This window comes from Bombus huntii, chromosome 11 (genome assembly GCF_024542735.1).
Source record: "Bombus huntii isolate Logan2020A chromosome 11, iyBomHunt1.1, whole genome shotgun sequence".
NCBI classification, from domain to species: domain Eukaryota; kingdom Metazoa; phylum Arthropoda; class Insecta; order Hymenoptera; family Apidae; genus Bombus; species Bombus huntii.
The window spans coordinates 9,600,172-9,612,636 of NC_066248.1; the positions used below are offsets into that span (position 1 = coordinate 9,600,172).

The 12,465-nt window shown below is 32.4% G+C and overlaps 2 protein-coding genes across 4 annotated transcripts; one reads left to right on the forward strand and one right to left on the reverse strand.

Moving 5' to 3' along the window:
• Nucleotides 1-4,508: 4,508 nt before the first annotated feature.
• LOC126871356 (keratin-associated protein 5-5-like) lies at nucleotides 4,509-7,396 on the reverse strand. Of its 2 annotated transcripts, none has more exons than XM_050630066.1 (7): nucleotides 7,286-7,396; nucleotides 7,047-7,187; nucleotides 6,028-6,320; nucleotides 5,342-5,720; nucleotides 5,102-5,267; nucleotides 4,917-5,025; nucleotides 4,509-4,831 (listed from the first exon to the last, which is right to left on the reverse strand). In XM_050630066.1, the coding sequence occupies exons 1-7, from the start codon at nucleotides 7,363-7,365 to the stop codon at nucleotides 4,755-4,757; spliced, it is 1,245 nt and encodes a 414-aa protein (XP_050486023.1). In that variant the 5' UTR covers nucleotides 7,366-7,396; the 3' UTR covers nucleotides 4,509-4,754. The 2 variants fall into 2 exon arrangements, with proteins under 2 accessions (XP_050486023.1, XP_050486022.1); XM_050630065.1 differs by having other exon boundaries at nucleotides 6,028-6,716.
• A 1,202-nt stretch (nucleotides 7,397-8,598) lies between these two features.
• Nucleotides 8,599-12,326, forward strand: LOC126871368 (transmembrane protein 115). Of its 2 annotated transcripts, XM_050630103.1 has the most exons (5): nucleotides 8,599-9,054; nucleotides 9,282-9,537; nucleotides 9,619-9,795; nucleotides 9,933-10,095; nucleotides 10,776-12,326. In XM_050630103.1, the coding sequence occupies exons 1-5, from the start codon at nucleotides 8,604-8,606 to the stop codon at nucleotides 10,815-10,817; spliced, it is 1,089 nt and encodes a 362-aa protein (XP_050486060.1). In that variant the 5' UTR covers nucleotides 8,599-8,603; the 3' UTR covers nucleotides 10,818-12,326. The 2 variants fall into 2 exon arrangements, with proteins under 2 accessions (XP_050486060.1, XP_050486059.1); XM_050630102.1 differs by having other exon boundaries at nucleotides 9,933-12,326.
• Nucleotides 12,327-12,465: the final 139 nt, after the last annotated feature.

Consider the following 12,465-nt stretch of genomic DNA (forward strand, 5'->3'; position numbering starts at 1 on the left):
AAGAATATTATATATCACAAACCGTCTAAACTTCTTTAAACTATTCATAAATCATTCAAAATCATAAAAAGTTAGAATCAAACCTTTGAGTTAACTTAGAATTATATTTTGACTTCTAGTCGAAAGAAGCAACTATGTTGCGATAAAACCGAGGGTAGATCCACTAGTTCAGAGATCGTCGCAGGTACAACGCGACCATTGAAATGTTCCAGGTACAAACGAGAGAAAAAAGGGGGTTGCTTCTCCCAGGAAGGTCTGCGAATGGTAAACTGGGCGTAACCCCCAATATCATCTTACAAGTGTGCGCAGGAATCGGCGCCAGGGATCGAAAGAGAGAGAAAGAGAAACAGAGAGGAAGAAAGAGAACGGATAAAACGTGGCTGATTTATTTATCGAATCATAAATTACCGGGGTTACAATACGTGGCAGCATGCAAAAGCCCGCGCGTCTCCACGGTGTTCCTTTTCTCTCTGTTCCTCCCAAATGGTGGATCGAAAATGCGGTGAGGGACCGAGGGCGTAAACGTAACGCATGTTTGCATTGCGTGCCCGACCGGAAACACGATTTATACGATGCAAATTAAATGTGTACGCTACACACACGCGCCTGGCTAACATTCGTCCATAACAAAAATCCCCTACCGAATCTATCGTTGTTATTCTTAACGTTTTCATTACTGTGTCTCGTGCTTGTGACTTGTTCCTTAACTACTTGTGCATGCTATCTAACTTGACTCCAATTCTCATGAAAAGACTTTCATTTATTCTAAGAAAGTTTAAGGAGAATTGTAAACAAAAGGCGGTAACGACTTGTGTAAAACTTGTATAGGTTTATTTACCTATTAGCATGTTCTTCTCCATTTTTATGTAGTTAAAAATGTAATTTAAAATATGTAGTTTAAAATAGATAAGTACCTTCGATAGCTTACGTGTATTACTTTTACTTGTCTTATTCACATTTTATTTCAAATATCTTAATTGCAACATATACATACATAAAATCCTGTAGAAATATGTAACGAAATTTCTTGTCATTCCGTTCTTAATATTTTATAGACGTAACATATGAATTTTATTCTAATTCTCATCTTTTGTTCAAACTACTGAATAGAATATGAAGATTGATAATTATGGCATTCGTTTGAATACAAAGTTTCAGCAATTGGCAGATGGATCTATGATGGTCTAGTATTTGTGAGCGATTATTATTATAGGAACTAAAACACTTACGTGGTTGAAAGTACGGTTTGGAACCCTTTCTAAATCAGAATATTGAATAAACTGTGATCCATTTGAAACGCGTGCGGGGGATTCTTCACGGTCGCGTCCACATGTCTACCAATTAGATACACAGGATACAATCACTATTACCCTCCATGGCCTACAAGCAATTATTCATTTCTCGCAGTAATAAAACGTCTTTTTATTATAATTTTTATTCGTTATCACCTTACGATGAACAAGAGGTTCCATTAATGAATTTTCAAGATAAATACAATTTCGAATCAAAATTATTACACGTCCGTTGTATTATTATTAGATCGAAAATTTATGGTTGGTTAGACAGAGTAAAAGATTGTTTCTACCTACTTGCTTCGCGTTAAATAACCAATTTATAACACGTTACAAGTACAATTCATTTTAATGTGATTCGAATGAATACCCTTACCAGTTACCTAGTCGTGTTGTGACAATGTTTAGGGAACATTTTGGGGTCTAACATTTGTGTACGCTCCCCTTTTTAGCCAGTTTTCATTGTACAACGAAAACGTATCGGCCATTGACAAATGGGAGATATTAATTTTAACGTACCAGAATTTCGCGTGACATCCACGTCATGGGATACTACCCTCGATTGTCGCGTTCATTCTCCCGTGCTCCTCTCAAAATTCGCTAGATACATCCAGATATCATAAATGTAAAATCTAAAATATCAGGTTTATAAAATTCATAAACTATCATAGATTTATTCTGGACTTTCTGCAATAAATGCAATTGAAATATCATGTAATTAAATAGCTTTATCTTTACTACATAATAATGGTGTATCCAATATTTCAATACAATAAAAAAAATCTAGCGACAACTAAAATTTATAATACATTAAATACTCAATCATTTTCTATTTCTAAAAATTAATTCGTTCATCCATTCAGAGCAGTGTATTAAAAGATATTTATCGAATGTTTCAATAGTTCTGTCGATCTTAGACGATTTCACTGTAATGGTTGTACTTGATCATACGTGTAGTATTCATTCTTATAATATAAAACATACCTACTACTTATCCCGGACACAGAGTTAAGGCCGTAAAATGACGCGAACGTATCAGACGGAAATACGTTCGAAAAGGTAGGGCGACATTGGGAATTGAAAAATAGTGCCTTGGGCCGCTGTCGTTCACAGTGATGGTTCCGTGACAGCCAATGTAACGCACGAATTAACGAAATAATTGATTTTCATACCGTTCGGAGTCAGCGGCGCGCGCAAAAGACTGAGCGAGCCGATCGCCGAACCGAGGAGATATTTTCTCGATTTCCTGACCACAGGTGCATCCACGTTACTGCATCGTGTATGAAAAAGCTTCAGCCTTAGGCGAATTTTCCTTTACAACGCGAAAATACTTGGCTCGTTTTTCATATAATTCTATACGCTCCTTTCCCGATTTAACATGAATACTACTGTGATCTTTACCATTATAAGCAAACAATGTTTTAACAATTTTGGAAGATATCTAAGATCTCTCGTTTCTTATTATCGTATACATTGTCTTATTACATTGCCTTATTACATTGTCATTATCTCCGTATATATTGCTGAAATTAATCATTTAGAATATATATCATTAATAAAAAGTTCATTTTTGATATTTAACAATTTCTGCTTGAACATCATATATTTACAACATTAATAAATTCTCGATGAAATGAAACTAAAACTTAGCGAAGTCTAAAATGTTTGTTAATACATCTATTAGTTTTCATAACTGTACATTAAGTAAAACTAAATATTTTAATAAACTGCATATGTGCTTATCGCAACAGACGAGGCGTGTTCCACTTTCTGGCTAATAATTCACCAAAGTCGAGTAAATCGGCGTGTCTCGTAACGTTAATAGGTAAAGCGAAAGAGATTATTCGTAGCCAGCTGGATAATATAAGCCGGCGAGCACGCTGCTATATGGATGGGGGTCGGTCGAAGGAAGGAAACGAAGGCGGAAAGAGAAAGAGAAGGAAAACGGGGAGAGAGAACAGATTTATATTTGAAATTAGATTAAGCTCCTGCGCTTGAAAGCTATATAAACGCCCCTCTAGCCAGCAGTGCCGCGTACGTTCCGCGTTCTGCAATCCACTAAGAGGAGAGACTCAATAAACCAACCACTCACTCTCTTTCTTCCTTCATCTTTTTCTCTTTCCCATTCTCTTTTTCCCTTTCTCTCTCGTATCTTTTCTTTTCCTTCGTTCACTGCATTTTTACAGAATCCAACTCTGTTCCTTGCTTTCTTCCTACATATCTCTTTTTTATTTTTATCAATAAAACTACCCGTCAAATCGTCTTATTTCTCTTTCTTCCCAGTTTTACGAAGTGTATGATCTTCCTTGTGTGTTTCTATTTTTCACGAAGAAGTAACCATTCTGCTTATCCTGCTTCATACTTTCGCCAATCCGTGGATACACTCGTATTATTCTTGAAATAGCTGCGTGGAACTCGAGATATTATTCGTGCTTTCTCTGACGCCTTTTGTTCTAACGAAAGACATCGACTTTGCCACAGTACTCTTACGATTAAGTTTCTTTTCTTCTGATTTACTTTTCTGGTCGCAATCTTTATATTCTTTATTTTATATTAACTTAAATCCTTTTATTATTGTTACAAACTTACTGGTTATGACAAGTTTCCTAATGTTTTTCAGGATCCTTGTATAACATAGCAATCCATTTTGACTTGTAATTTAGATAAATATTAGAGAAGTAAAGTAATGTAAATTGTTTTGTAAATTATAATTATAATTATATTTATAAATAAATATATATATTTATTTGTTTGTTTATTTATTTATTTATTTATTATTTATTATTTATTATATATTAGAAATCTCAATTTCACGTGTACCTAAAATATACGTGTACACATGTAGTTAATATCTCCACGTTTTAATCCGTGTATTTCTCAATACACGGGTATATGGGGTTAGGTATACGGATCGTAATATCTGTACATGCATCCGTGTACTGACTTTCACAGATACACGTGTATAGAAATTATATAATTTCACGTGTATTAATCCGTACACCATATTTCATTTTTAATTAGATATCAGAATATTTAAATATGCAAATAAGTAAATAATTTGTGATAGTCTACTAGCATTTTCATTATTGCATGAATTTTCTGGCGATATTCGTTTGAAGTACTAAGGTATATTTAAAAAAAAAACTATAATTTCGGAAATTTCGAGATGTTTCAAACTTGAATGGAACGAAGGTGACACTCTTTCATTAAACCATATATCCTTTTTTTTTTTAAGTACACGTGTACACGTGTATTTTCAATATACGTTCAAAATCAGGAACTATAATATATATATATATATATATATATATATATATATATATATATATATATATATATATATGTATATATGTTTATAAGAAAACACACTCTTTATAAACTATTAACTAAAAATTGTCATTCTTAAATTATCTATAGCTAAAGTTTTCAATCAATGACATTTATTAATCTTGTATAATAACTCTACATGGGAGTTTGTAATGTACCTGGACCCACACCATATCCGTATCCTTGAGGTCCGAAATTTCGAACGTAACATTCTAAATAGCAACATAAAATCGATCGTTTGCTAACTAATAACTATAAAGAAGAATATACAAGATTATAAAGATCAGAATAACTAACGTTTGCAATAAATTTCCCCACAATTCTCCTGATACGTTAAGGGTTCCAAGGGTTTTCTGCAGCAATAGCAGCTGAAGCACGTATTATGGAACGGTATACCAGACACAATCTTGAACGGACAACGTTCACGCGTTTCAATGTCAATTAATAGAAAACTATTAATTGATCAAATAATGCAAAATTACCTGCATTTCAGCTTGATACACTTTTCGGCCACAGCGCTGACAATCAAGACCTCCGCCAAAACAGTCGCATGCAGTTTTCGGTCGGCAACATCCTAGGTCAATGGGTTCTGCTCTATCGGTGCTACAACACCTTCTGGTTCTTACTCGACATATTGGACTTTTTGACCTTCATAGATAAAGAAATGTCACTAGTAAGGCGCCATAAAATAATATAAAGCGGCAATATTGAAATGTTCTTACCGGCAGCAGCATGTGCTACCTCCATTTCCACAACAATTTCCACTTTTTGGACCACAACAACAAATTACTTGAGGACACGATCGTGGTGGAGAACAAGGTGAACACGGACGACAAGGTGGTACCACGCAAGATTTCGCAGGTAAACACATTTGTCCAGGTTTTCCACAACCACCACGACATCCTCCTCCACAACATCCACCTCCACCACAACTTTGAGATTCTACAGTGCACGGTTGACGACATCTAAAAATCGGTTTCTTGCAAATTGGCCGTTCAAGCGATGATGAACAACAACAACGTCTCTCAATAACTGGTTGAACATTGGATGAGCAGGTTGTACAGGACGTTACAGCTGTGCGACATTGTTCTGATGGATCTCCTGAAACATAAAAATTACAATTCTGACTAGTTTTCTTTATAGATAAATTGTTTTTATGTACTATAGTAGATTCCCGGTTATCAAGTCCCGTTTTAATCAGATTTTTACTAAAATGAAAATAATTAACATATTCCGTTATCCACATTGTCTAGAAATACCTTTTATAAATAATAGACAGTGTAGATACATAATTGTTTATCTTATGGTGTATGTGATAATTGGTATATATTTTCGGATTAACTAACTATTCAGCCCTATAAGGACAGTTAAGCGGGAGTCTACCATGCTTGGATCTCAGTATATTTACTTCTGCAAAGACAGGCAGTTTCAACTTTTGTTGTTCCACACGAAGGTCTAAGGCGAGTTCCGCACGGTCCACCGCATCCTCCCCGCATTCGTTCGTTTTCATCAAGTGATGAGTTCGGGCCACTTTGATGAGCGTACGTCATCATGTCTTCTTTCGACGATGCATCGTCTTTTTCGTTCATTATTCTGTATGTGCGCGACTCTGAATTGCCTTTGACGCAACGATCTTGCCCACGATTCTTCTCGATGTCATTGCATTTGCTTATCGTATCTTCTTCGCCGCACTCTGACGCGCTTTTTTCAAAATGTATTCTGCCACTATCTTCGGTATAATTTACGTTAACATTTTCGTATCCGCCGTCATTTTTACCAACCGAATCGTCCGCTTGCCAAATATCGTAAGTATTATTATATTCCTGTCTATTATCGTTATTGTAACGGAGCCTATGATGAGCATCCTGCATTTTCGTGATACAATTCTGGTGGTTTTCGCGCATATTTCCGAAGACGACGTCATGGAACGAGACTCGTCGTCGGGAAGGCAGCGGACTGCGAGGCGGTGGTACCGGCGGATACGCAAATTTTCGTCTTGACGGAATAATGACGCTAATGTCACTAAATTCGTACACGGGGTCGTATTTGTTAATTTTATTATTCCGGTTGATAGTTGTCACTTGAGTTTTATCTATGCTGGAAATATCTACGCTTAGAAAGCCTTATTTTGACAAGTTGTCACTGCACTGATGTTTTTAAATAAAAATACAGAAATAAAAATAGAAATTTGAAATTAATGACGCAACGTGGCAACTAGACTGTTAAGCAACCATTAAAGGATTTGAAACTACCGATATCTTACCGACGGATGCTATTTCCGGTGAAAAGTTGTAAATACAAATTCAACGTAAATGCTAGTCTAATATATCCAATTATTTTTGCACTTAGGGCTAAACATTTCTTCAGAAATAGCTTACAAAAATCTGGAAGAATAGGAATAAGGAAAATTCAGAAAATTCGATATACCTTAATTGAGCCTCTGTAATGTTGACTTCATTATTACTAAACAAAATCTTTGGTTCAGATTGATCTGTTTCTTGTTTCTGCGCTTCAAATCGACAATCTTTCGCGATATCGTTATTCTTCTGCGACTCCAGAGACAACGTACTGTTTTAATAAGAGCATCATTAACAAGGCATTTTTGCTTGAAACTAGGTATGACCAGAAAGAGCGGAAATATGTATGTATCGAGAATAAATTTAAACCTGCGGAACTTAGAATGTTGACGATTGTACCACGTAGTAATTGCGTTAGGACTGGGTGAAGGGTCGCAAATTGTTGTCATTGAATTAACAACACCTAGATTTGCACACTCGTTTTCTAAGAAATGCTTTTTCTCCTTGTCAAAGTAAACGTTTGTCTCCTCGGCTTCGCTACCTCCACCGCGAAGTCTATGCTTGTCAGATTGATAATGTTGATTTCTATTTAGTGACGCGTTACCGATTGAATTTTCTGTGTCATAACACTGGTAATTTAATGATTCCTTTGCCGAAATTGTTAAGGTTGCAGGCAAGTGCTGTACTTTTTTGATTTCATGATTCGCAGTTGACAAAGACAGGCGAACGTAACAATTCTTGCAAAATAATTCACCGAGATGCGTCACGACGTTACAACTATTCAGTAATTTTCGACAATTACCTATGGAGCATTGAAAGTCAAATTTAAATAATCTTGGATTTATGATCGAATAATGAAAGAAAACATTACAAGAGGAAGACTAATTGACTTAGATTAAATTTTTTAATAGAAATTTACGATACTAACGACAAGAGAAACAAAACGTATGCCAAACTTTTCCAAGAGCTAATTTCTCTTCTGCGAAGTAAACCTCGCGATTACAACGTGGACAAACTCCAGGCATTTATTAATCAACGTTATTTACTTCTTGTTAGTATTTGAAAACACATGTTGCAATGATTTTTACATATTACTATCCTCAATTATACTATACACAATTTACATATTAAACTCCTCTTCTATTAAAATGTCTTCGATTACCTGTACGATGTACGTTCTAACATTTATGAACGTTTACAGAATAATCATTTAGAACACAATAAATTTCACACATAGTTATTTTTTAATTTTGTAATAATCAATTTTTGTTATATAAAAACAATCTATATAAATTTCCCAAAAGATGTTAAAAAATGTCGAACATCAATTACAAATCGATGTAAAACAAAACACAAGCATAAATATTATAAAATAATATTAGAGACTGTTAATATGCAAGATCATATACAATTATCTTTTACAAGTAATAATGTCAAGTATATTTCATTTATTGTAGTATATATCATTATTATTATAAAGAAATACACAATTACTCTTATTAGAAACGTTTGAAATATATATTTGCTTTTTTACATTTACCAAATAGAGAAATTATAATTCATACATACTACATTGGTAAACGTGTGAAGGAGGAAGTCAATGTGTTTAATCCACATGCAACAAACGTCAGGTCATAGTGCAAGTGGCTCCGTGATTCAAAGAGGTTAAGAGAGCTGCCTAATAGAAATGGCAGCAATAAAGGGCCTGGGTAGAAATATCCCCTATCTGAGGCAACAATTTGCTGCCCTTTTAGGAAACACCAGTACTAGTGTTAAATTCATATGCATAGTCGTTCTGTTTTCCTATTGCCTTTCTTTCTCCACGGAAACGGTACGTGTATTGAGCGTAACACCAGGTTACCTACTGCCTCCAGTTTTTTGGATTTGGACTGCATTCACCTTCTGTTTCCTTGAGATACATTTCTGGGAAGTATGCGTGGATATTGTGACAGTAGGTCTTTGTGGCAAATTGATCGAACCACTATGGGGCGCGATGGAAATGATGACTTTCTTTGCTATCGTTAATTTTGGCGTCGCTGTATTATCTGCTTTATTTTATTTATTCCTTTATATGTGCACCAACGATCCGGATCTGCTATTTGATATACACATTCATGGACTAACTGGATATATAGCAGGTATATTCTTTATGAATAGCCTTTTGTTGTCATCGAACACATGTCATGTAATATGTGTATATATACACATATATATGTATAGATTTATAATATATTTTGTTATATTTTTTCAGTATAGTATTATAGTTTTAGATAATATTAAATACATGAAATATATAGAAATTAATTAAAGAAAATTACTTGCATTAACTTGAGACATAATTAATGTTATTTATCTTTGTTTGTAGGTGTTGCAGTAGCTGTAAAACAAATAATGCCAGATCATATTTTAGTTAAAACACCAATTGGAAAGATTACGAATAGGAATATACCATTAATGGTATGGGTTATGGGAGTGATATTATGGCTTTTTGGATTATTAGAAGGCACTCATCCAACTATGTTTCTTAGTGGTTTATTAATATCGTGGATATATCTTAGATTCTATCAAAAACATAACAATGGCACACGTGGTGATATGGCAGATAATTTCACATTTGCAAGGTAAATTTTATTTTAATGTTATTGAAAAACATGAAATTAGATAGAATATTCTTAACCTTATGCATATGAATTTGATTATAGTTTCTTTCCAAATGTCTTACAACCACCAATAGCAGTTGTGAGTAACACGGTACATGGCTTTTTTGTACGAGTTGGAATTTGTAGAAAAGTAGTTAGAAGATTTGACATGTCCAATGCCCCACCTGGTCTCATTATAAATCTTCCTGGTATCGATCCACATGATAGTGAAAGAAGAAGGTTTGACATTCTTTTGCGTTTATTAAAAAATATGCATATAATAAAGTAAAAAAGGAGAGCAGTTAGTTCAGTAACAATCTTAAAGTTAATTTTGAAACAATAATATTTGTAGGTTTATAATTAATAATAATTTTCAGGCAAATAGCATTAAAAGCCTTGAGTGAAAGATTGAGCAAGGATCATGCAAAACCATGGCAACAAGAAAGAGCTAAAAAACATTCTCCAGTACCTCCTGCAGTTTCAATCCCAATTCCTGATACTGCTACACCCAAGCCACTTGCATCTCCTCTCATTCCTCAAGTTAGTGTTAACATACATAATCATACTTCTACTAATACGTGATCACATCAAATAGACTGATTTCAAATACATGCATAAGTATTTTAAGAAACTTCTAAAGAAAATATTAATAATATGCAACAATATTGATAATATGGCAATGTTTCGTGAGATAGTAATTTTTAGTAATATACATATGTAAGCAAAGCGCGATTATAAAAAAGAAAAGAACAGCAAAGAAAGTACTTTCAGATCTTTCTAATTTGTAATTATACAGCCACATCGAAAAAGCATTTATTTCTTAATGTCTATTGGTAAATTCAAAGAACAATATGTAATATTCAAGCTGTGCCTTGGCGTTTATAACTTTTAATTAATTTGTGTATCCAACCTTAAATCTGTTTTTAAACATATAAACGCCGAGTTGACTTGTTCTTTGATATTACCACATACAAAATGGCATTTTATACGGTAAATAAATTTATATATATTAACCATAATGCCATATTGCAGATTGTACATTATATAGTCTTTAGAAGATTCTTAACAAGAAATATAGGAAAGCCGATCTTTCTAGTTTGTGATGATATTTTCCAAGAAAATCGCGTTCTTTGTTACTAAGAAACTATAAACTATTTATGTAACTGAGTATTGTCGGTAAAAGATAAATAATTAAAATTTTTTTAACAAATATGTTGAAGGTCCTGAAATACTGTATAAGTGCAGCAATGTTCCGTCGTTAATATTATTCAGTAATAGCTGGAAGGTAAAGATACATTACTAATAACAATGAATGAAAATAGACTGGTTTCCAGTGTAATGTAAAATAATTTTACTAGAGACAGATTTAAATTTGGAAAAGGTTATTACTTTATCAACATGTTTTAGGAAATATTTTATACAATCAGGATTACAATTAAATATTCTGTATAGTGTAAAATGTTAATGTAGAATACATATAGATGTTGAAATGAGATGACGATTATAAAACACAAACATTTTCAGCTTATTTTAAAGTCATACTTTAACAAAAATTGTAGGACAAAATGCTAACTTTTTACATCATGAAAAATGAAGAGATGAGTATCAAATGCATTATTTCTGTAGATTTTAAGGCAATTATTTTAGGACACAGAGAACAAATTTAACTTCAATAAATTATTTTCATATTACTTCAAGCAATAATTATATTTATATCTGTACCTAAATACCTAATATAGGTATATTAAAGATTTTATCTAAATTATAAAATACATGTATATTTTGATTAATACACATGTATTGCTTGTATGCACATAAATTTATATTATTTATGTTCATTGTGTATTTTATTAATTTATTCTACTAATCTTGTCCTATATAGCTCAAATATAGTTAACATAATTCTTACTGCTTATTAGGTACAGGTATTTAAAATATATTCATTTAATTACATTGTAACACAAACATTATTTTCATTTTATATCTGATTTATATTTTCACACGTAACATTCTTTCTTTACTTAAAACAATGCAACAATCAACTATTGTGCCACAAACACATGTTGCAATTTTTTTCGCCATCTATTGATATTTTTAAACAATTGTTAAATATTGATTATTATAGTTTAAAAGTAATTGTTTAAAATTATATATATGTATGAAAAGGTGAATGGAAAGTAGTTCGTATAAATGTATAGCAATGTGGATAATATTTGATATATCAATAGGTTGTAAATACCAGGAGTGATGTAAAACGTGAAGGGATCAAGACACTATAATGATGCAGTAATTATACATAGATAGATACATTAATACATGTGTGACGGAGTAAGATTAAAAACTATTTTCATGTATGGTTCAAAACTATCCCTTAAGAATGTATGTTATTCATATTTTGGCCTTCCACTTAAAGATTACTGATAAAAAAATTTTTAAGTACTTTTATTATAAGATTTTTAGTCAATTAATATTTATTATAAATATTACTAGAATTAAAAAGCGAAAGGCCAGAATGGAGTGTATGAACAAATGAATATTTGTTAATTTCATTAAATATATTATAAGAGTCTAATATAATAATTACACATTATATATATGTACATGTTATATATAATGAGTTTTGTACATATGTTAAAATCGTTACAGTCTGTACAATATTAAATTTTACTAAAAAAATACATATTTCCTATTTTCCTATACTGCTTGTAGGATAAAATTATAACAATTAACACTAGATATTCAATACATAATAGAAATACTTATTTGAAATATTAATATCTTATTATTTAATTTACATTACTCCTAATTTGTTAATTGTATATAAATAATAAGTATAAAATGTTTTCATATTACATAAAAAAAGTATCTCATTCTTTGTTACAAATCCTCTTTCTCAAACTATAAGTTTAA

Excerpts from the sequence above, each read along its gene's own strand:
- LOC126871368 (XM_050630102.1), top strand. The coding sequence starts at position 8,604 with ATGGCAGCAATAAAGGGCCTGGGTAGAAATATCCCCTATCTGAGGCAA. Across the intron at positions 9,055-9,281 it reads ACTAACTGGATATATAGCAG|GTGTTGCAGTAGCTGTAAAA; the intron begins GTATATTCTTTA and ends CTTTGTTTGTAG. Across the intron at positions 9,796-9,932 it reads CATGATAGTGAAAGAAGAAG|GCAAATAGCATTAAAAGCCT; the intron begins GTTTGACATTCT and ends AATAATTTTCAG.
- LOC126871356 (XM_050630065.1), bottom strand. The coding sequence starts at position 7,365 with ATGACAACAATTTGCGACCCTTCACCCAGTCCTAACGCAATTACTACG. Across the intron at positions 5,721-6,027 it reads AACTGCCTGTCTTTGCAGAA|GAGATCCATCAGAACAATGT; the intron begins GTAAATATACTG and ends TTTATGTTTCAG. Across the intron at positions 5,026-5,101 it reads TGTATCAAGCTGAAATGCAG|ATTGTGTCTGGTATACCGTT; the intron begins GTAATTTTGCAT and ends TGTCCGTTCAAG.